A 25,232-nucleotide genomic window follows, 5' to 3' on the forward strand; every position below is an offset into this window, starting at 1 on the left:
TTAGTGGAAAAAATGAGTAAACAGTAGGTAGAAGTGATATGACAAAATATAAAACTTCCCAACAGACTCAACCACTTTTGCTTCCTCTGGGGTTTACCAAAACATTCCAAACCCCTGAGCTCTCTCCTAACTATTTTTCTTTTTGTTTACAAATACATAGCAAAATGCTACCCAAGAGGAAGCACTGAAATTTTCACAAACCCAGGAATATGCTCTTGCTCCTTGGACAGGCGGTACTCCTGGATCACTGCCACACCAATGCTGCTGCTACAGGTCTGGCTCGCAACTACGCTGCCCTGGCACAGAACCAGAGACATGATCCAGCTCTGCATTTCATGACCCGTGAAAGCTAGAAGTTGTCTCCTCTCCTCCGCCCCCTCGGTCCTTCTTTTCTGCTGGTATAAAAGACTGTTCTCAGTTGTGGCTCAGCATAGGATAAGAGGAGCCTAAAATCACTACAGATATATATTAAAGCGTTTAAACTGGTATATTATTGTAAATGCTAATTATTTATGGACTTTAATACATTTTACAGTCCGTAATGCTAAAGATATAGTAACTGTTCTTACAGCATCTTGTGTTACAGGCTGAGCATATGAAACACACTAAAGCAGCTAGAGAAATCTGCAAACTACCTAAACAATTTCTAAATATGGACCTATAAATATGTGCAAAATACATATAGCATATGCACATACCTATAGTATTTGCAAAATCTATCAACAGAGTACAGCATAAATGGTTTACAATCGGGTCCTCAGGAAAGGCAGTTAAGAACTAACCAAAAGACAAATCACGAAAGCAAACACTCGTATTTTCAAACTGCCAATCTGACTTGTAAGAAAATGCAGCTGTATCTCCAAGTTCTTAATTCAAACAGACAGTACACATTTTCCAATGCAAAACCCATAGTTAATTGGGAAATTAAAACACAAGCACATTGTCAGCAGAAATCACAAATTTATTAATCCTTAAATATATCAATCATTTACCATTATGGCAAGAAATATGTACACTGTGTCCCATGGTAAACTGCAGTGTTCCAAAATGACAGAAGTGTATAATTCAGTTGTGGTGGAGAGAACAAATCACAATTTCCTCACGTCTTGGTGTGGAAGACAAACTTGGTCTACAGTTAATACGTCAACACCACATGCTATGTTATAAGTATAAAAAAAACACCCTACACCTAATTTGTTAATTTTAAATACAGTTATGCCACTTATAGCCGCTTCACAAAAAAAAGGTAAAGAAATTAATGAGAAAAAAATGAGGCCATTACTTTTTTCACAGATCCCATTGGCAGGTTAATATGGCTCAACACATTTATTGTAGATGCTTATTTTAAATATATATTGTTTAAAATCATGTAGTAATTATCAGAGCTTAAATCCATCTACCATACATCCACTAGTAACAACATCAAAATGTTTAAGAACTGCTTTTGATTAGTAATCAACACAGAAAGGTGAAATGATACAAATCAGTAAGCTTTCCCATTTTAAAAACTTCAGGCTGACAAGTTGTAAATTTTTAATCGCTAAAAAGGACATTGATTTGAGATACCATGCACTATACAGCGCTACAGAAAACAGTTAGCCCTGTTGGTAACAGAACAGTTAACAAAAAACAAACAAAACCAAAAAAGAAATAACCGATCCCTGTATTTGTCTATTAAAAATGGGAGGGAAGAAACCTAAATGCTTGCAAGGATGGATTTTCACAGCGACATAAGGGAAGCAAAAACAGTCCCTGTTACAAAGTTTGTGTTCTGAACTGACACTGAGAGCACTACCTGTGCAGCGTACAAGTGTTTGCAGCCAGGGATCAAGGGCAAACCAAGTTGGTAATACTGCAAAAAACTTTGTCCTTGATACTGTATGCTGCATGAGGATTTTAAGAAACCAAGAGCAGATTGAGAGGGAGAAGAGAGGAGAAATGAATCAGTGGTAAAGTGTTAGAGAAAACTGGTGTATCCACAATACATTTCCAGAGAAGCAAAGCATTGTAAAGTAAGTAAACTCTTCATACTAAGCTTTTAAGGCTTAATATTTCTCGAGTATATTAACCACACAACTGGTCTATATCTTAATCAAAATTTTGTGTTTTTTAAAGCCTCCTTAAAAATCTACAGTACACCCTAAAAGTGATAAAAATCGATCTTTCTCTATTCTTCCATTTTAATCCTCAAAAACTGCCCCTCAATCATCACTTAGTTCCTCACAATTTTTAATTTTGCTTAATCATCCAATAGAAATTTTCAATGAGCATAGTAAGAAAGCAAAGGTAAAGACTCAAAAGAAAAACAGAAGCTGTCGGCTCACCAGAACATTGACAGTTAATTCTGAAGTGACCAAGCCAGCAAATGATGAGATTTTTCCAGTTTACATAGACTAATAAACTAAGAAGGCTTCAGCTGGTACGAAGCCAAGATATTATCACTCCCACGTTTATCAGTGATTTCGTCCATCTACATGCTGTAATAAAAATCTGTTTTACAGTAACAGAGCTGCCAGTGGAAACCCTAACCATTCCTACCAGAACCAAACCAAAATCCTGGGACTCGGAAAAGGAGGAGTCAAAAAACAGTTCTTAAAAAAAGAGGATAAAATGTACTTTTTCTTTTTTTTTTTTCTTTTTTTTTTTAATAAACAGGATACTTCTTAAAGTTGTCTGTCAAAACTTGGCATAAATGGAGAAAGTGACAAATGTATTCTGTACCTACTGCTGTCCATCAAATATTTTTTTTGTCTTTTATACCTTGTTATTCTCTATTTGCATGGAACATCACCTTCATTGAAATGTTAACAGTGTACAGATGGAATATACAGCAACATGGTGCATCACAAATGTGTTACATGAAGAACCTTCACAACTTCATGCACTCAGAAACATGCATGAAGAGAACGGGATGGCCAAGATGGTAATCAACCAGGTGCGTTGGGTACAGAAAATGCAAGAGTGGCACCGCTGATATTTTTAGCTAGGAGGAAGGAGAAAAAAAACAAAAACAAAAACAGATTGCCATTACTGAAGTAACATCACCACCAGATAACAACACATGCTCAAGTGTTAGCCAATACTATTACAAAAAAAATAAATCTTCTCAAGATCATTTAACACAATATTGTGAAGAAAACCAAGGGAAAAGAAAAACCCCAAACGCTCAGGCAAAGCATTCTTTTATTTTTCAAACCACTTTACAGACATTTTCCATCCTAACAACATGCCAGAGAGGTTGTTAAAATAAAAAAAAAGGAAACTGAGGCAGGAAGCCAAAGTGCCTTGACCGATTTCTTAAAGGAGGGAGGGCAGAATTCAGCCGTGAATCTCTTGAGTTTAACTTACTTCCTCAGCGTGTACATTGTAGACACTGCCACGGACTGAGATTCTCATACAAAAATTGAATCAAGTAACAAGAAAGAATCAGATGTCATTTACATGCAAGACATGCTAGAGCCATATGCAGAGAGATAACGAATGAAAAGGAATGCGTAAGCAAGTAGTTAACTAACTTAGCTTATAATATTGTTTGTATTACCGTAGCATCTAGGGGCCGAAGTCATGATTGGAATCCCGCTGTGCTAGGCACTGTACAAACACAGAATAAACTCTTTACTTACGTCTTCCTGCAAGCTGGTATTTAACTTATGAAATTATAAAAAGGAGTAAAGTGTGAGAAGTGAGACAATATAAGCCTGGGAGCCTCAGGTCTGAATTTAGGTTTTGGGAGTCAGTTTTCAGTCCAATAGCCCTCTGACTGCCTGTGCCATGCAGGTTCACTCTCTGTGTGTATGCAGTTCTTAAGAACATAGAATACGAAGAAAAATTTCCTACCATCAGTCATATCACTCAGCGAGAAATAATGGACAAGACAGAAACCAAAGTTCATCTTGTCTGACTCGCAGCGAAAACTATGAACAAAATTTATTTATAAACTAAATACATGCATTTGTGCTCGTACTCTTTTCCAAATAAATTATCTGCCATAAAGAAACATTTCCATATACCTGTAGCTACCAAAGAGCTCAGTTCTGTCCTTAGATTTATGCACACTCCTTACGGTAGTCCTGAAAACAAATAAGCTACTGTGCTTGCAGCAATTGATTTGATGTTTGCAAAAGCAGATCACAGCTGCAATGGCTTTTGCAAGTTTACTGGATTTGGAATTCTCCTTCAGACATTATGTGTAAGATACTTTTTTATTACAGAAGTGCTATTATTAACTACTGTTTTATTGGTAATAATTAATTAAATAGCTGTAGGCTGTAAAAATTTCAAACATGAGAAAAAAGGAAGGATAAATAATACTTTAATTAGATTTCTTCTGTAGTTTTCCAAAACTGAGAGCTCTGACTGGGAAAAGATGAAGTTCAAAGCAGTCTAAAGGACTGTCAGGATGGGTTATAGAAGGTAACTTCTAGCATGGTGCTACATGGGAATCTACCAGTTAAACTTGAGAAGATGGAGATTAAAGAAAGAATATGTAAAATAACTAAAAGAAAAATGGTAATGCTTGGGCTGAAAGGGTAACTATGAGCCTAGAGGAGACTCACTAGTCTTTTTCAATGACCTGAGCACAAGCAGTAGGGCTGATCTCATGTAGTGTATTTACACTTAGGTGGAAGGCACTATAAATACAAAGCAAAACAGGAGTATTGTGCAAGAAGAACCAAATAACCTTGAGGGCTGGGTAATCCAGAAATGTTACATGTAATAATAGGAAGTACAAAGCTGCATGTTCAGTAGAAGTTTCTATATACTCATTGGCTGGAAATGACACTTGAGGATAAATACATGGCTGCCTTAGAAGATCTGCTGGCGTGATGTAGATGACAAAACTGCAAAAATCATGCCAGAACATAGCAGGTGTGGCATTCTCAACGGGGAAAAGAAAACCCAGCTTATGTCTGCATACCTATTCCCAGCACAGGGGAAAAACGATGAAACGAGAATATTCAAGGATATATAGAATATGACTAAATTTAGACTGGAAAGTAAGGTTTCTAACCATCAGATCAATGGTATTTTAGAACAGTGACAGCAAGTCCAAAAAACCTTCTGAATTAAAGATGAGGGATAAGGGATTTATGTGATGCTGTTGCCAGTGCTTATGCTGGGCTACATATCTAGGGCTATGTTGCAATCTCAGAACATCTCTCCATGAGCCTTCACCATGCTCTAAGGCTGAGCTGCTACTCCTCCTCTGTGACCTTTTCAGCTTGGATACCCTCTCACAATCCTGAAATCTTCTATGTCTGACCCCAAAGGCGCAGAACACCCACTGACAAAGACACAACCTTGCAGTCTCAAAGAAACTACTTCTCAGCTGCTTCCCCTTCCATCCTTAGCAGTGCCAGAAATCCTTAACTTTATTAGACAGCATGAGTAGCTGTAAAGAACTGGCATTACACAAGTCCTAAAATACTGGCGCTGCTTCCAAGGAGCAAATCTTAGATCTACACATATGACTGCATTCCCTTGAGTTGAGATGTGCAGCCCAAAGGACCAGGAGTTGCTCTGTGGCAGCTAGTATGTGCCCTTTATGTTTCAGAGAAACCACCTCTGGCAAGTGTTTGTAGGAGCTGTACATGTGACAGCACACAGCAACCCATCACACATGTACACATCATGCGAACGAAGTACTGAGGCTCCCATTACAACATGGTACCTCAAAAAGAAAAAGTTGCAAAAGCTATTGGGTATATCTCTATGAAGCATTACTGAAAGAATTACTACAGGAATTAATCAGGCAAATTCTGCAATCTTCCATGAAAATAATAGTATGATGGCTGTTTTGTTGCCTTGCGGTTTTGATGTCTGAGTATCATAAATGACTTTTTCTTTAGGATTGTTTCCTATAAATATGGTTAAGTTGAATAAAAATTGACAACTCCCACCCCTCTGCCTCCAAATGCGTCTCAAAAAACAAATTAAAAAAAACACAACCAAACAACCCACACAGGAAAAGATTAAATAACTCTCTAGTCCAATTCATGTCATTCTGCTATAAACACTTACTGTACAGGGTGCACTGGGACAGGTGAACCTGTTTCACTTATGCTGTCTTTACACACATCCAGGTCAGATCCCTTGACAAAACAACTCTTTATGAAAACATCAAAAATCTACCTAACACTGCATTTCAAGAAAATGTAGCTACTCTTTTTTCAATATTACTTTTTAAAACATTGCCAGTGAAGCTGGAATGTGAAAACTAAAAGACAACAGTGTTCCTGCTCCCATTGGTTTCATATTTTTAAATAAAATACAACAGCTACCACTAGGTAGTCAAATTACCTTCTTCCTAAACTATATATATAAAAAAAAAAAATCATCCCCACTGAAGTTTAACACTTCATTCTATCATGTCCCTTACTTTATCAAGTATTATTTCATATGGGAGAACAGTGTTGCAAGAAGTAAAATACGGGACATGATGAAGTTCAAAGGATGAAATCTAAGCTCTTAGCATCCATGCCAGGAAATTCAGCCACTATCCTGATTAAGACACCTCACACAAATGTAATTATATCCTACACAGAGGGCTCGCACCTGAGGAAGCCAAGGTCTATGCCAGTGCTGCCTGATTTGGAACAGCCTAACCTGAGCCAGAAGTCAGTGAGGCTGGGCTCTGAGGAACACAGCAGCATTAGTGAAGGCTGCAAGCAGAAGGAAAGCAAAGGACTTGAGCAGATCCTCTTGAAGAAGCCATGACTCTTTTATCTTGTTATTGCAACTATGAGTGTGCTGTAATTTTACACTGCTGAAAATCTGGCTCTAGGAATTCAGGTTTGCACACGCTGAATCATGGCATGACTCTGACGGTACGAGAGGGCAGGCAGAGATGCCCGAATTAACGAAAGAGAAAGAAGGTGACAGGAGCGACCTAAGGCTTACCCACACAGATGCCATAACTATCAGACAGCGACTACTCAGCAGTTAAGTGAAGAGTGTGGGAAAAGAGACCAGAATGTGATAGGTACTTGTATGACTTAATTTACAAAGTAAATAGGTAAACTGGCTCAAAATCAACTTGCAGCGAACATAACTGGGCCTGAGTAAGTAGAGGTGGCTGGACATCACAACAAATATCCTTGAAATTCAGTTTTTCAAAACAGTGATACTTTTTTCCTTGAAACTTTCCTGTCGGCTCTAACAGCTCCGCGTATCCTATTGCTTTTAATTTTTCCAGGTTTTCCTGAAATTCTGTTTCAGGTTTTCCAGTCCTATTTTGCGTCCTTTGTAACAAGCTTTATCTACATTAAAAACTTTTTCTGCTCTTCAAGCTGTCAGTTCAGGGACTGAGTTGGATCAGTGGGCATCACAGTTGAAAACAATGAAAAAAGCACTACTTTAAAAATATTTGCACAGATACTATATGCACACTGCTGAACATAATACGCACTGCATAAATGACCACAAGAAATTACACTATCAAAAGGACGGTTTCATAGTTTTTAAGGCCAAAAGCAGCTATTAGACTATCTGGTCTGACCTACATAGTTTAAGCTTGTGGTTGGAATTGTTTCTTACTTGATAGGTACTGTTGGTGACCCTGAACGGTGAAAATGAACGTTCTGCCATTTCCCATCACGACGGTGCCAGACCCGCGTTTCCTCTGACTGCATAGTCTTTGGCATCCCGCTTCCATCCATGTACTGTGTGAGCCGTATATATGCAATGCAAGCAGCATCATCACCCACAAGGTGGACATGAGGATTGAGGATAATGGTGTGGATTGGCTTATTACTTTTGGATAAAGCTAGGAAGGAAACACACACACACAGAGGACACATTACATTTTTTCCACCTAAGCCAAAATAACTTATCTCACTCCATTTTACAAACCACAAAATCTCAAGCCTAGCAGACACAAAATAATAACTATTGTTTACTGATAATCAGGAGTGACAACTAGCTCAAGTACATTGCAGCAATGAGCACAGTCACAGCATAAGTATGTTCTCCCACTTCCTATATGGAAACCAACCAAATGCTTAATCATGCATATTATTTAATCCACATACATACATGGATTAGATAAAGTGGGGACCACCATCTTGAGTTTCCCAGTACTTCAGTTTCACTGCTGTGTCTAATGTCTTAATGACATTTGTATTTAATATTTTCAGTTAAAATAATTCCACTTTTAACTCACTCTTGTGACTTTTAGTAAGTGCTGATATCTATGAAAACTAAAGAAAGCAGCAGTAATGAAAGGAAACTTTATAAGGAAAAATATGGAAAATGCTGTTTTGGAGATGAAAGAGAATTTACAAATACAATAAACCCATTTTATGCTCAGACATTTCTCAGAAATTACTGGATAAGCTGTCATCCTAATCTACAGTATTTTATTTCCTTTTGAGCAAGTCCACTCTAGAATGGTTACCAACATTACATGATCCGCCAAAACTTTATTAAATCAACTTTACAGGTAATTTTTCTTTCCTATAGCTGACATGATTGTAATATATACATTATGTATATTGATGCTTTCATATATAAACCCACATACATACATATACATGCACACCAATACAAAAAAGACAACTGATTAGATCCTCAAGCAGTATAGACTGAGTGAGTACAACGTCTTCCCCAATACATCACATACTCGCTGGAAGTGCTGACAGTTACAATCACTGTCACATGATTTAGTTACCTTTCTTTTAAGTATACTCAGCATAAATTTCTTTTTTTCCCAACGGAAAAAAAAAAAGTATGAGAATTACTTATCTATGGGTTTTTTTGGTTTTTTCTTTACACGTCTTGACTTTGTCTTTCCAAATACCTGAAACTTTCCTCCATTATCCAAGATGCCCTATGCTGTATGAATGAGCACAGCAGAAACAGAAATACATACAGCAGAACTCTGCAACAAGTAATATTCCCTTCCCCTGCCCAAATCAATGTACTCCCAACCCCAAATGCTAATTAGATCAGAGAAACACAATCACAAGGAACAGATGAAGCTTCACAGAGATGAAAAAGGAACGTTTACCATTTTCAAAGTAAAACCGGTGAAAGTCCATCCCTTCTACTAGATTACCCAAAGCTTCAGGTTCGAAAGATGTAAGGCCTGGATCACAGATTTTTCTGTGGAAAAGAGAAAATTCTGTAATCAACACATGCAAGTGTAACACAACTTCGGAGAGATTACGTTTTAAATGTTTCCTTTACTCCCATTGGACATGTTACTTGTGCCACCACACTGGAAAAGAACAGAACCAAAATGGGGAGAATTAGCGGGAGCTTCGGTTTTGCCTAAATTAGTAAATTTGGCAGCTTACTTTAGGTGGACTATATTTCATATAAGTAATCTTTTGACCAAAAAAAAGACGGCCAAAGAAGGCCCCACAAGTCAATGGTATTTACAAATAAGAATTTTTACTTGTGAGACTGAACATGCTTTATGCAAGCCAACAGATATTTTTTTATGTCTCACCATTATTTAAGCAAGATTTAATTATTTTCTTTAAATGACAAATTCAGGTAAGAATTTGGAATAAGTTTCCACTTAACATTTATACAACAAAGGTTTTAATGTGATCACACTAAACTAAAGCCTAGTGCTGGCAAGTCTTTAAACAGGATGAGTAGTGTCACTGTTGAACTGTGAGGCTTGTGTTGCAACATGATAGAATCCATCCAGAGAAACAGGAGACCAAAAGAACTGCTGAGAAGGACTTTCCTCTACTTTTTATAAACTTTTTTTTTTTTTGGAGGTAGGAAGAGAAGAGAAGCACTGATGGAACTGTGTCTTTGCAGAGAAAAGCTGAGAGAGAAACTGGTCCATTTCCCCCAGCAAATTTTTGCACAGTGATCAGTAGAGGCTGGTGGAACCTGAATTCCATATAGTCTTTCACACTCTGAAGTACTAATTGGATTCTAGCTAACATCAATCCTCTACATAAAATAAAAATTTTCTGTAGAAGAGGCTTCTACTGTGTTTTCTGGATTCTAAATCACAAACGCGACTTTACTTTCATACACCTGGATGTATCACTGCCTATTTTGTGTTAGGATTATGATCCTGTCTCAGCAGAGTAGTACGTTGGGTTTACACTAGGAGCTCCTCTGAAATTGGCAACCAGGCTTGTGTAAAGCTGGGGCAAAGCAGCAATGAACATGTCTTACGTTTCTTGGGGGCATCTGAGAATGAACTTCAAAGTACATAAATACAAACACACACACTCATATATAAATGTGTATTTATATGTACCATCAGTGTCAAATATGTACCAAAATGTCAAATACATGAACTCTCCTCACTCCCTCCTAGATGAGAAAACTTACGTGTAAGCTTCAAAGTCGCCATTGTTGATGGCTTCAATCAACTGCTCAGTAACCTTGATAATCTCCTGCTTACGAGCTAGAAAGAGATACAAACACAACTCGTAAAATGGAAGGCAACATGGAAGGTGACAGCTGAAATAACAAAGGTACTCTCATTCCTCAGCTGGCAACAGCCATTTCTCTTCCTTTTCTATGACCAAAGGACATGATGTTATATTGCTGCTTTACACTGTTGGGGCTTCAGCGTACTCCTGTATTCATCAGGAAATTAAACACATGTCAAGATCAATCCACTATCATGCTTCTAAACATCTTTCCTTCACTGAAGGACCTGCTGTTTAAAGAGCAAAGCAAAACCAAACCCAACCCAACCCCCAACTCTTAACTTCAAATTAAAGGAAACTGATACTGTTTTACAAGCAATGCTCTATCTAATGTTTTATATGCACCTGGAGCCTCTACATTTTGAAGTGTCTAATGATGATTTTCAGGAACTCTTGTAAAAATTGGTGTTTGCTTTGGTCACATGTGTACATTTAAGTAAAGAGGAATTTAGATCTTAAGCCTATAATCAAGATCCTCTGGTGCAAAGCTCATGGATTACACATAATGCATCCACAGGTCTAATTACAACAGTGTCCTTCAGCTCTGACTTCTGTGGTTGTGCTTATCTTTTGCTTGTAAAATGCTTCATGGAGCTATATTATAATAAATCTCAATTATATCATTCTGCAGTATTACAGTACCTCTACTAACAAATAATAACAAATGCTAAATAGTGACAGAAGACTAATACATTAAAAACAACAAGCAGCACATATATTTCTAGTAAGAATATTCTAAGTCAAGCAGCGTTTCAGTAAGCTTCAAAGGCAAAAGTATGTGAAACAGTTTCTCATTTATCAGCTAAGAAGTAAGCTCACAGTTCAGTATTTGTCCATGTTGATAGTGGTTACACTGAAACAGTGCAGAGTAAACAAATTCTTGCACGCTGCTATGGTTATTACTAATACCAGTTACTCCAGGAGGGCAAAGTTTAAGAAACTTTTATCAAGATGGAAAACCTTACTGCCTTCACTTTGAAAACTGACTTCTACTTTTAAAAACTTGTTTTTTGAGGAACATACATTTATATTTTTGCACTGTACATTTATCATTTTGTAAAGTTCAGCCTTGTCCCAGTGAAGTTCAACTGGAGTGGCACTGCTGTCAAATATACAGATTTTTGTGAGTTTAATGCTGAACAGGTAACAGAGATTTCACAGGTACATTGGCAAAGATTTAACTTAGATTCAACTCCTTATTAAACCTCAGAAAATCAATTTGAAAGACCAAGCTTGAAATAAAAGGAAATGCAAGCAACCAGGCTGCGGTAGCTTTCTTGTGCAAGCAACAGTTGTAATTCTCCTGCATGCTCCTACATGTGGACTAGCCTACTAACACACACATGAAAATATGCTTGGAATGTTAAAACCAAAGTACTGAGAGCTCGCATTCTTCTTCAGAAAGAGAATGTTGGGGAGCATAGGCACAATGTAAGTCTCCAATGCTGTACAGCAAGAACTGGCATCATGATGGTAGAGAACCTTTTCATTTCTTTTATGCTCCACCCTCTCTTTTTGTAAGTGCACACATAATATACCCCGATAAAAGGCACCAAAAAGAAACCAGCAAGGAAAGAAATGACAGAGGAAAAAAGTGGAAGTAAAGGTCTAGCAAGGCTTTTTGTGATTAGCTCTTGATAGAGCGCACTACTAGATAGTATGATGGGAAAGAATATTTCAAGTATGAATTGCTGTATTTTCCACAAAGATTGTGGAAAGAACGAAGAATTTTAATGAAGAGATGTTTGGACTGCTGACCAGCAATGGCTCCATTGTCGTATGTTTAAACAACATAGACCAAACTGTGGACACTGTATGGCATTGTCAGCACAAGCCAAGTGGTAGGATGGTTCAGTAAGACACAATGGGGCAGTGTTAGAAAAGGCTGGCAAAAAGAAACCCAGAATATGCAGACCTCGTGCAGTGAGGGTATCACAGGTTTTGCATGCAATATACATGTAACTAAACCAAAGGATTTGATTAAACAATCTGGTAACACATTTCAATTAGAGAGTAGGAAATTACAGTCTATTAAATCAGACAGTGGAAAATGAGCTAAAAATCTTTGATGCGCTGCTACATAATCATGAGATCATGTTGTTGGAGAACAATGTAAGCAATGAAAACATCTACAAAAGTACTGTAGTTTCCACATGCAAGAGACATAAAACCACATGGACATGTAATTTTACTTGCATTTGGCTAGAGGCAATTAGCAATATGCCCTTTTTCACTAACATCAGTTGTTCCTTTTCCATGTTTTACCACGAGAAGCCCACAGTTAACTTACGTGTTATACATACTCTGACAGGGAAGAGCAAACAACAGTGAATATCTGAATACATTATATTACAAAATATTCTGTGATCCAAGCTCAAAGGTTTATTAAGGTGTTTTGTTTTAAATGAATGGTGTGCAACACCAAGGTAGTTGGATGGTAGCCTGACCAACTGGCATCTCTCTTCAATAGTATGGGTTAAAGGAATGTGAATGACAAAAGTTTATCTCCATAAATCTTTGAGATGTTGAGATTTGATTTCAATCTGAATGAGAATGGAAATTTTTGCTAATGTGCATTTTTAAAAAATTGTTTTGTGTCAACCAAAATGTTGCACTTCAATCATACCTTTGATGTTGTACTACATTACAAGATACAGTTCAACATCAGCCTCAGAAGGGAGAAACTGAAACACATTGTCACATCGCTCTTTTTCCTGTTTTTTCTTCCAAAATGAAATTGAGGCAGAACATATGTTTTCATTAAGCTTTCTGATAGGAGCCACCTTGTATTACAGAATATGGTTCCAGCAAAGTTTCCCTGGGCAGTACGAACATCTAGCAGAGCTGTGCCTGCTGACCTGTCCATGGAATATGAAACACATGCATCAGGAAGCTCTGCAGGCCAGCAAAGTAAGTGAAGGAGATTAAGGCAGGATCACTGGCTCAAATCAACCACCACCCAACTCTAGCACTACATCAGTTCTCCCAGTACTTGTGGAAAGTCTTCACAGTTCATGATGTGGACCATCAGGAACAGAAATATATTGCCAAATCATGTATCTTTGACTAATTTCTCAATTCTTCTACAAAATTACAAGCACCACGTGAACCTATGTATGAAAGCAACTACACTACTCTTCCCTTTCAGCAACGCACAAATAACTACACACATATTAGAAAACAAGATTTCTTCCTATTTAGTGGTCTGATACGCAGACCAATCTCATTGGCAGAAAGTGACTAAGAGCCAAAGACAGAGGTGGGGCATAATTTAGAAGGTGGTGTTCCAGAAACTATTTCTCCTATGTGCAAACCCCCACTTTGTTCTGAGCTCTTACTCATTTGAGAGCAAGAGTGAGGCTTACAAGAAAAAGATGGTCAAGAACACGGCAGTATGAAATGTTCAGTACCATCAGCATCAAAAAATTATTAAAAATCTCAGTAGCCCGTGCGATTTTACACAAACCTCCTACTGATTGTTTTGGGGATCTTTTTTACCTTAGCATTTTATACTTTCTGTGTGGGTGCGGGGAGACAAGAGTACAAATACAGACAAAAAGTATCTCAACCTATAAATACATTGCCGAGGAAGCAGAGGTTGAGCCTGGGAGGAAGGAAGACAAAGGAGACAGGGAAGAACTGGAATACAACAAGCAGAAAACTGGAAGGAGACTGGAAAGCAGCAAGAAGGGAAATGCAGCCATGACTCGGTGGCCACGTGAATCAAATCAAATACTGGTGCTTTTCCTTAGCACAAAGGAAGAAATAGGGAGGACACTGAAGGTGAACTAAGGTGAAATGGATATTGGTATGAACAAGGTCCTGCTATTGCAGACATCTGACAGAAATAATTGGCATTTATTAAAGCGGTAAGAAAATTACCAAATTTTCATTCTAAATTTGATGGACTCCATGTAAATTTGATGCACTCTTCCAAACCTTCACTTTCTTTCTCCATCTAAACACACATTACAAACTACACAAGGACAACAAATGAACATACAGGACATAGGGAAGAGGCATCTCGCCGGTTCCCATCTTCCAGGTATCTTTCACTTTTGTAGCAATCATTATTTTAATCCCATTTTTTTAAAACCAATAGTAAGCTTCGTTTGTATTGAATTCTAGGAGAATTATGCTGTTTGATGTACAGTGGCAGTTTTATGCTATTATACTTTTTATTTGATGTGCAGTAAGAACTTCCTAAATAACATACTTCAATTTTGGCTGAAGCCAGCCGGGGATCTGCAGACTCTACGCACAGTTTCTTTGGCATTATGAGTTACATGTATTACGGCTGTGTTATTCCCTTCTTTTAAAATACCGTCACATGTTCAAGAGTACAAGGACAATATCTAGACTTAAGGCATTTACGAGTTTGTCTGATAAATGAAAAAAACACTCTAAGATACAGGAGGAAAACTCAAAAATTGTAATGGGATTTTGATAAAACTGGTTCAACTACTTTTTCTAGGGGTGTGGTAAGAGCCAACTGAAAAATTAAAGCCTGACCCATCAATACTGTCTTAGAATATGGCAATAGTTTTCTATGGCATAAAATTATAAAATCTCTGTAACAAAGGATTACCTAAGGAAGAATACATTTAGTGTTTTTAAAAGAACTGAGGTGTGAGGGAAGAACATTGTTACAGAAATTGAAGATGTTGATCTATTTTCTTGAAAAACTAATAATCAAAAGGACTGCAGACAGCATGGCAGAAAACTACCATAAAATGGCAAACTTGTGTGGAAAAGATGGTACCTTTTATGTTTTTTGCTCAGAATAAGAGAGAAGTAAACACATTAAAGAAAAGATCACGGACCTGCTCTCTAAATATAACCTTTACCCCGTAGGGGCAGTGAGTTAAGGTAGGAAGGTAATAGTAGTTCAAAAAAATACAACCCCTGCTTTAGCAAGTGAGTAAGTATATGACTAATACAAAGGCAGTTCAAGCAAAAATATTATGAAGAACTATAAAAAGACCAAAGAAGAAGAAAAAAACCCAAAACAGAACACTTTCTAGCACTGGCTAAAATTATTTCTGCAGCACTGCTGTAGTATATATGCTAACTTCAGGTGAGTTATTAACCTCTAGCTGTATTTCATTACCTGTTTTTCCCCTCTTACGGAGTGGGGATAATCTTTTCATAATTAAAGAACACAAAATAAGTAAGAACATAATTTATTCAAAAAGCATCTAACACTATAAATGCCTTAAACCTATAAGGTGCAGTCTCACAGCTAGTGAAATCAAGTATGACAGAAAAAAACAAAGTACGAACAGCAAAAGCTGTTTTTCTACAAGGGAACTATGGGGCATTTCTTCCCTTACTGTAGCCCCAAGCAACATTTGTAAACGCAATCTACAAGAATCACACAGAAATGATGGTGGATATTCTGGTATTTTAATTGCAGTGAGAAGGTGTAGAAGACAAATGAGCTGCACATACGTTAAAATGAAGCCTTCAGAAACACACGCACCAGAAACTTCATGTTTTGTGAAACACAAAAATGAATCCCTTGTAACTTATTGATCACCATATTACCCATTAATTTTTTTAAAACTTCCACCAGTATTTTTGTTCTGAAAATAATAATGTAAAACATCTTAGGCTTCATTCACATATTGGAGTATCCTTCTGCTGTTATCAGTACTGTAGATGATTGACCATGTGATTACTATAACTGGAATAGTTATTAATTGCCCCCACTGATCTTAGAGAAGCAGGAATACACTTTTTAAATTGTTCTTTGACATACTTAACACAAAATAACCCTAGGAACACTCACCATACTAGCAAAGTATAAAACCAGTATTTTTGGTCTTTCAGAAAATAGTTTATTAAAAAAGTACAGTGCAGCCAGCACTTGCAACAGGGCCTGAAAAATCCACAGCAAAGACAAATCACTTTCATCTTTCAAATGAAATAAAATACCGAAATCAGAGAACTGCATGCTCCCTGCCACTGATTGCTTTGAAATACATAGCGATGAAATCCCTGCTAAGCAGTAAAGCACCTTTCCAGAAGAATGAGGTAGCCGGTTTACAGATTAGCACATGAACTTGAAGATAACTAATATGATTCTGCTTCTTACTTGCTCACATTCTGTTGCTCAAGGAAAAAAAAGAACCTTAAAAACTTTTCCACTCAGTATTCTTAACTACCTATCTTGGTACACATCAGACTGGATTAATCTCACATTTTGGAAATGTATAAGCACAGACAAGTGTGTTTGTTCTCTCAACTCCCATTCCTTATAGTCAATGGAGAGAAATAAGCACTTTCAGGGCACGATCCATCACATCCAAAAATAGGTATTAAAGACAAGTGTGACTCATCTGGCCTATCTGCGTTGACTAAAGGGAGTCTAGACAACTAGCTCAAATATAGGCACCTACACTATGGAGGATGTCTGAATCTGGGGAGACAAATCCTACCCCTTCCACTATCATTTTTAAAACATACAGTCTTTATCAAGGTGACATTCGTCTGCTAAAATTGAATGGCACAGTATGGAAGAACCTACCTTAATTTCTGATCTGAACATCATCCCAACAAATAGCGATTAGATGGAAAGCATACAACCACCGATGTTATTTCTATACTCTGTAAGTAAGCAAGGTTTGAAAAGAAAAAGGAAGAGACTAGAAGTTTTATCCTCTGTTGTATAATGAACTCTGGCTATATGCATGTACCAGATACCCTTCAACTGTACAGCATGGACTGCTACCCCAGAAGCAAAGGAATACAGCAAGTGTCACAAAACAGTTTTCAAAACCATTCTCTTCACACCAATATTTGTAAATTCTCTGCTCATAATTTCTTACAATTTATTGCATAAATATTCCAAGAAAGTAATTTCTGTGAAGAAAAAAAGAAGGTGCTACATGAATAAATGACTAATTGAATCTCAGATATACGTAAAAAATAGCTAGACCCTCAGATGACAAGGCATGCTCTAGCAGACTTCTCATTCAAGAAGTTTACAAAATTTAGTGTACGTAAGATCAGAGCTTATCTCTCACCCCACTACTTAACCTTAAACTTTGATATGAACTAAGACATCTGAGTTGTCATCTCACATGTAACATCTCTTTCCTAGAGCCTGCTGACTCCAAAGATTCACTCTGATCCATCAAATTAGGATCTGGATGGATAGTTTGTAGAATTTTTTTTAGGTTATCGACTTTCACCTTTCTGAAAACCTGTAATCCTACTACTTACTTAGAGAAAAAAAAAATATTAATAATTCATTAGGTATGTAGGGAAATACCTGAGAAATTATCCCAGCACTTTTCCACCCTATAGTGACAAAAAAATACCAAACACACTGAATGCAGCTCCTGTTTAAACCTTTACCATGATGTGATGTTAAGCAACTTGTCAATGCCCTGCATGGTTTCTTTTCATTTATAGGAAAATGATGATTTCTAAAGATATTCTCTCCTTGGAGCTACTGTACAATTATACTAACATTTATACTGCATGGCAAATGTTGGCAAATGTTTATTTTTTAATGACAAATCACTTACGGTCTGAGAATAAAGCTGTATCATGGTCACTGCACTTACAAGATACTGCACTTTTTCTCAACGTGTTACATTAATCATGGAATCTGGCTGCTGTCTCAAGAAATGATGTTTGAAGTCTTGGTAAGTGAGACATTAACAAGCTTAGCTGCTGTGCGCATTTTTATTTAAACTGTGCTCTTACCTAATCACTCTACCTATTCAGAGAAATCTTGTTGTCCACTAGTGTTTTACAATGGAAAATCAATAATAATCCTCAATTCTATGTCTCTTTCCTTTTAAATAAGCATTAAAAAGAAATGAGATGTATTGAGTTAATAATAATAATGACCCCGAAGAATAATTCTAAGAAATGTGGCATTTGCCTGTCTTACTCATAGGAAAACTGCGCTGCCTTTAAAAATATATTCCTCAATAATTTAAGGACCTAGGGCTTGAATGAAGATGTTTTATTCTCCAGGACTCACTTTATATGATAATCCTTCCTCAACTTACTTGTCTTTTCTCAACATACTACACATACATCACCTTTCCCCTGTGTTTGTGACAGCAGATTAAAACCTATCAAGTTTACCACCTAAGAAATCAGTATTTTTCTTGTTAATAATTATACCATATACCAACAATTATAATAATTGCTACTTAACAACAAACAGAGGGTGAATTCAGTTTCATACTACACAGAGCTAACACTGCAGATTATTTTGGTTCCCACCTTCTTACCACTGTGCTGTCACAAAATAGCTGTCAGGTATGGGTGTTCATCCAACTCATCTCTGGAGCCCTTCCCATTTCCCAGATGCTTTTGAGATGAAGAAACTGCATGTGCCTCTGACCACCAGCTCCCATAATAAACTTGGTAATCTGACTTCGCTGTGTAATTTTTTTCTTCTAAATCTTCAAATTTGCTCTTTGAAAACACTGACGTGAATTCTCCTGTGATGTAATTTAAAAATCGAAAGCACCTGAGCCTATATCATTGTCTCCAGCAAGCCCAGTAACCCCCATGTAGTTTACCAAAAAAGTCTCAGCAATATGAATTTTCACTGCTAGTGAAAATTATTCACTACTATAGCTGTTTGCAGCAGTTATCTTTTTTCTGGTGAATCTAAGTCTGCCACATGCTCACCACTCCAATAGCCCCCTTATAGTGATATAACAGAGACCTCTGTAATGTGTATCAGTATTCTGGAACAGATCATTAGAGATAGTCCAACAAAATTCCACTTCAAAATGGTATTAGCAGAAGCACATCTGCTGTTAGCCACACCAGCAGTTTTTTCCCTAATAGCCTATCATGTTCCTAATGTCTCCTCTCAGCGCTTTTCTTCTTACTTGAACTTGAATTAATCCTGTTCTTGGTAGACAATAACCACTTTTGGCTTTCTGAATTTTCTCAGCCCACAGGACTGTTGATTCCTATTAAATGTACAGCTACGGAAAAAACAGTGTATCATGGATATCATGGATATTTCTAAAATCATATTATACTGGAATTGCACATTTTTTAAAACTAAGCTGAGGACAGGTGAGGTTATGGGGACTTTACAGTTTCTTTGGTCATTAAACATTGAATGAAATTAAATATTCCCATTATTGGGATGAAGTTATTTTGAAGCATCAGAATACAAAAACACAAGCCAGACTGGTGCATCTTCAGATACTGGGTTAACATCTTCTGTTTTGCCTACTAGTGTTTTGGCAAATTCTAAATTTCTTCTCTGTAAATCACTTACACAGAAGCGAGCTGGTAAGCTAACTACCAGATGTAGCAGTACCATCATATCTCCACCAAGCAGCTTTACCAGAATAATTTCACCTAATATTTTTCCTGCCTCTCAGCAGATGGCTGTTTAATTTGATCTTTGTTGCATTCCTTAAACTGAATTCTAGCAGCATTTCTAAATACGATTTTTGAGAAGTTTATTTTGTCGAACAAAGGGGCAATGAAGTGAGCTCATTTCTGAAGCCACAGAAAGAACAGAATAAATAAGAGATTGTTCACTTTCTTAAAATGTCACTGTATACACATACTATGCCATTTCTGCACAACACTCTTCAAGTAAACTAAAACAATCTACTTTTTTCAAGTATAGTGACATTACTAGTGGTGCCTCTGTTCCTATATTTGGTAACAAAATTAGTAATCAACATCTACATTTAAACATGTGGTCTTAGCACTATTAACTATGCGATGAAGCAGGAATGTGAGGCTGCTAGCATTCAAATCTGAAAATGTTGTGTATGTAATGGGCACTCTGGGATGTATACTGTGGATGGAGTAAAAGCCTTATGGTATGTGTAACTGATGTCTTAGCTTTGAATGTTATACAGGTCCATGACTTTCCTATTAATTCCTCTCTTTTTACGGTTCTGTGCAATTTGTGCTGTAAGTTCTTGTAGTTCTAATTTGATATAAAGTTGTCTGTATTTTGATATACACTATCCTGCTCTTCCCTTGGAATGGAGGTACTCTTTCAACATTACCTGCCAACAGTTGTGACTGGAGACAGCCTACCATCTCGGGGACTCATTCTCCTCTCCCCTGCATCAGTTGCACCTACCAAACATTCCACTCAAATCTGAAAGAAGGTTCAGGCCAATTACACACAGCCCGTGTCTCCAGGGGCTCACCTGGATCTCACCCTTCACCAGTGTAAATGCCTATTCTCAGTACCAGTGCAACTACCTTAACAGGCACAGGATACAGGATCAGAATCCAGTAAGCAGAACCTACATTCCCTGGGAAGTCATTTCCCACTTCAGCTTATGTCCCTCCACAATAAAGAATTTCTAAATAATTTCTTAGTTAATTTATACGCAAGAAATGCATCTAGCCCGGCCTTTGATGTTCTACCGGTACACAAGCTACTAACACAATGCCTTTCTTCCCTCTCATTTAAACTACTTGAACATTGCCTCCTCACCCTAAAGATTTCCTTTACAGTTAACTGGTCACTAATCATCACAGATCTCCTCCTAAGCAAAGCATGAAGCTTTTCAGTTGTCATGGATCAATGCTGCAAGCTAACAGCTGTCACAGCAGCTTTAAAGCTGGTTTATCAATGGTGATGCTAAAGAAAGTAACTTGATGACATACAGAAATGTAACAGGTAATTAATCTGGAGACCCTATCCAGGATTCAAGCCAAAGGTGAGAGTGTAACCTATCTCTAAGTTGAAAAATACTGCAAAGATTACCTCTGCAAGACTCAACTTTCTGAAATACAGACCTACTTATACTTAGAGCTGATGATAATACTTTTACAATTAATAAAACGTGGCCAAAAAACATGTATCTAAAAAACCATACTCCATAATTTCATAAACCTTAAGGAAAGGTCTTTCCTAGATCAGGCAGATCACAGCACTGACCTTTATTGTGCTACTGTCAGAAGATAGGGAGGAAAGAGAAGGAGGGACAAAAGAGATCATCTGAACTGATGAGACTCTCAACTTACACAGCACAGAGGAAGGAGTGGAGTGGGAGAGCTCAGACTCAAGCGAATGACTCTCCGAGTTTGCATTTTTCATGGACTTGCCCGCTGAATTGATGGAAAGAAACACAACATATGAACAAACAAAGATGAAGAGGTAGAGTGTGATCAGAATCCTCAGCAGGCACGGGCAGCAGGAGCGGCCGCTGGGGCACGGCAAGGGTGGTGACCAGTGAGATGAAGAAGCAATGGAAGAGAAGTGGTGGGTGGAACATAACCTCTCCATGTCACCCTCCTTTGTGAGAGCTGTATGAGGGTCAAGTAGATGTGAAAGAAAAAAAAGAGAAGGCCAAAGGAAAAATAATGATAATTTAATTAGAAGCAACAAAAATCTTTACAAAATCTTTGAGCACACAAAAAATGTTAATGATGTACTTTTGGGAGGCAGTGTGGGTGCCAAAGAACAGTTGTAAAGGTCATAGCCATAAATGACTCTGTTCAGATGCCAGCGCAGATTTATCCCTCTATCCAGTACTGAGATATACAGGGCTTTGAAAGAGCTTTTAAAAAATGTCCTTAGAAATTTGAAGGTTTTTCTTCAGGAAAGTATGTACCTAAGGGATTAGTTTAAATTGGTTTCTTTCTACTGTTAAAGAAAATAAAACCAACAGGTATAAAATGAAATAAATTAGCAAAATATATGAAAATACATGCCCCCTGAATGGTTAATGTTTTGAAGCGCTGTACCTTACAGATACATTAAGTAGCACAGATTAGCCAGACTTTACCTAATCTGTATCTCCTACACCTCAGCAATTTTTCCCTGACAAGAATCATCATTCTTACTAGCTCTTTCATTAGCTTATTTCCAGAGGCAAAAAAACCCCCATGAGAAATCTACATTTCCTGACCACGATAAACCTAACAACTCAGCTTTATAAAAGTCTGCGTGTGTTGCTGGCAAAAATAACAATGGTATTCAGCATTACTGAAAAAAACCCATATCAATCTCGTATAAAAGAGACGCTGCCAAAGAGTTCCAGTCTCATTACTACAGGAAGGTGAAATCCCACAAGCAATCCCAGAAGGCAGCATTGCCTACGGTCCATTTTTCCAGTATCTTCTTTCTGTCCACTCCTGTCCTTATATTTAGGAGGGATCACTGTCATGCAGGTAAGCCCATGTTCAATGGTTAATGTCAGAAAATCATGTTAGCAAGGACCCTGAACTACAGCTTCAAGTGATTTCAGACTCAAGTTCTAGAATCAGCTTCTTCCTTAAATTACTATTATTTGCCAAGCATTGCTTGTAGTAGAAGAAATATGTTCCAATCCTAAAAGATGTAAATGCATACGTAAGCAAGACAATTTTTCAATAAATAACAAATGAAAAGTAAGCCTGATTTTAGTGTCTTGAAATTAAAATACCTGCATTCAAAAGTGAAAATAGGGCAAGAGCCTGACGTGAGAATACTGTATGCATTCCCTGACAGGTGTGAGGTTAAGAATCTGTTCCCAAAGACAAATTTGTTACAGCTTATTTAAGGCACCTTTCTTTTTTTTTTTTTTTTTGGGGGGGGGGGGGGCGGTTCTACCTTTCTGAATGAATGGTAATATTTGTAATACTCTGTACAGACATGCATATGCACACACACTCCCACAAGGTACACAGAAACACAACTGTGCTGGAGATACTATATCCCACACAGACTCATGTGATCCACACAACTGTAAAGATTCAAATCAATAAAAACCAAGAAAACTACTTGCTGGAGAGCTGAGTATTTTAAATATGTTTGGGGTGCTAGTCTGTACAAATGAAGGAACCTGTACTTGTTTGTGCAGTCTACGCACGGTATTAGAATAATAGGAGGAATAAAATGCATAGATTGCACGCCTTTGCAAAGAAGAGTCATTCTCTGTGAGGCATGGGTCATACTGCAATACTATAAATCGTATGCAAATACTACTTCTCAGTTACAGAGTGGCATCCCCATTTCCCTTCGCAGGAAGGAGAGTGCCTTTTCCCACATTGTACTCCATGCTGCAAAGAAAAGCAAAAAGATTTTTAAGGTCCTTGGGAAACATTCTTTCTAGATCTCAAATCTGGTGACAAGCATCATCTGGAGCATAAACATAAGGACCCAGCCAGTCAGTAATCTAAGAGAGTTCTCTCTGCTACCTCCGAAATCCACTCGTCCCTATCAATATCTTATCTCCAGCTGCAGCTAGTAGCTGTTCCTGACAGGAGAACAGCTTTCTCAGAGTTGTCCTAGAAAATCTACATCCAGAAGTCAAGCTTGGTGGAGGGGGAAAATATCTTTCCTAAGTGCCTTGCTAAAGCATGAAGCTTGAGCTTATAATAGCTGTCGGGGATGCAGGACTGCCTGACTGAATCATTCTAGAAATTGGACCCTAGGGCTACTGTTAACTTTAATTTATAAAAACAATCTGAAAAGCAGCCGCCTTCTGAAAAGGTGGAAAGACTAAAAGTGTGAGAGGAATACTAAAAAGGGAAAAACAAGCAAGCCTGCAAACAATTAATAACAGAGAGATATATTTCTTTTTTTGAATAAACAGAAAATGAAATCCCTATACATTGGAATAAAATGTTCACCCAGTGTCTGGTGAACAGGGTAGTGGTACCACCACGTGTTAGGCCATGAACCTGATGCTGAAACAGCTGCATCAGTGTACAAGGTTATCGTGATCACCCCAGATTTAGCAGTTCAAACTGCCCTTCTCGGTCACCCCACCTTCCCAGAAAAGCAGGTGAAGAGCAATATGCCACTGCTACTGTGCCTCCTCTTCTGCAGGCACAGGTAACATCTTTCAGCTCCTCCTTCTGCAGTCTCCAGAAAATACAGAGTGCACAGTCTCAGCTCACCTTGCTGGCTTACTCCCTTTATGCCCTTTGCATCACTAGCATGTAGCTATGGGTCAGGAACCTACAAATAACAGAAAACATCACCTGCTAAACATTTCACATCTGTCACTGAGCTACAGCAAAGAGGAGGCACAGCCAGTATCTTGTCTCTCAGACCTGTGATTACTGCAAGATCCTCTTTTCTGTTTTGAGAATAAAATGAACCATGGCCATTCAAATGCCCTTAACTGTGACACTACAGAATCATAGAAAAGAATTAGGTAAAAACATTTTCATTGTTGTTTTTCTTACAGTTGTAATCCTGAGATGTAATTCTGTGCGCTAAGCTTCAGACAGAACACTATAAAACTTCTACTCTTATAACATTGCATTATATCATCACGCAGAGGCCATGTAAATCAGCTACTCATTTAATGAGGTTAGTTGCTGAACTACACATAGTCCTTTCAAGGAAGAATTACAAAGTGTTATGAATAAAGGTGAATTACACTGTATTTTCCTCTGCATCAGCTGCAGCTACCTGTAATTGTTCTCCAAGCCATTACTTTGCATTAACTCAAATTGCTATGACTAGGTTCTTATTTAAAGTGAGTAGGTACTGGCTGTTAACGCACCCAAGACTTTATTCAAGTGGAGGTCAAATGATTCACTGAAACTTTAAGAACAAAGCACCAACATCAGCGGCTTAATTAGAGCTACCTGCAGCTCATACAGTAGTCACAACTGACAGCTGCATTGCTACTAGCAGCGCAGAGAAAATTCTCTCTTCGCTGAGGGAACACCAGCTATGCAAAAGTGGAGAAAATGACTGCAGCACAGCAGACGGCAGATACTAGCCCATACACCAGCTGAGCTCCTCAGCCTTTCCAAGAGCAGTGCAAACAGCAGCAGCAGAAGCAAGGCGCTGGGCTCTGCCGCAGCCTTGCTCTGCTCTCCTGTGCAAGCCTCAGCTAAGCTGCCGTGACGTAAATG

At 37.8% G+C, this 25,232-nt stretch overlaps 1 protein-coding gene across 25 annotated transcripts in view; it reads right to left on the reverse strand.

Moving 5' to 3' along the window:
* Positions 1-940: 940 nt before the first annotated feature.
* Positions 941-25,232, reverse strand: part of CAMK2D (calcium/calmodulin dependent protein kinase II delta) — a 159,393-nt gene continuing 135,101 nt past the window's right edge. For 11 of the 25 annotated variants that reach the window (XM_037393895.1, XM_037393926.1, XM_037393905.1 and 8 more), the window contains 6 exons: positions 21,399-21,482; positions 10,303-10,378; positions 9,008-9,102; positions 7,537-7,765; positions 3,542-3,591; positions 941-2,983 (listed from right to left, as the gene is read on the reverse strand). In XM_037393895.1, coding sequence (XP_037249792.1) covers positions 3,585-3,591; positions 7,537-7,765; positions 9,008-9,102; positions 10,303-10,378; positions 21,399-21,482 — 491 coding nt within the window. In that variant the 3' untranslated portion in view covers positions 941-2,983; positions 3,542-3,584. Of the gene's footprint in view, positions 2,984-3,541; positions 3,592-7,532; positions 7,766-9,007; positions 9,103-10,302; positions 10,379-21,398; positions 21,483-25,232 lie in introns of those variants that run through there. The other 14 variants (XM_037394025.1, XM_037394108.1, XM_037393970.1 and 11 more) reach the window with 4 other exon arrangements.

Source organism: Falco rusticolus, chromosome 1 (assembly GCF_015220075.1).
Source record: "Falco rusticolus isolate bFalRus1 chromosome 1, bFalRus1.pri, whole genome shotgun sequence".
Lineage (NCBI taxonomy): Eukaryota > Metazoa > Chordata > Aves > Falconiformes > Falconidae > Falco > Falco rusticolus.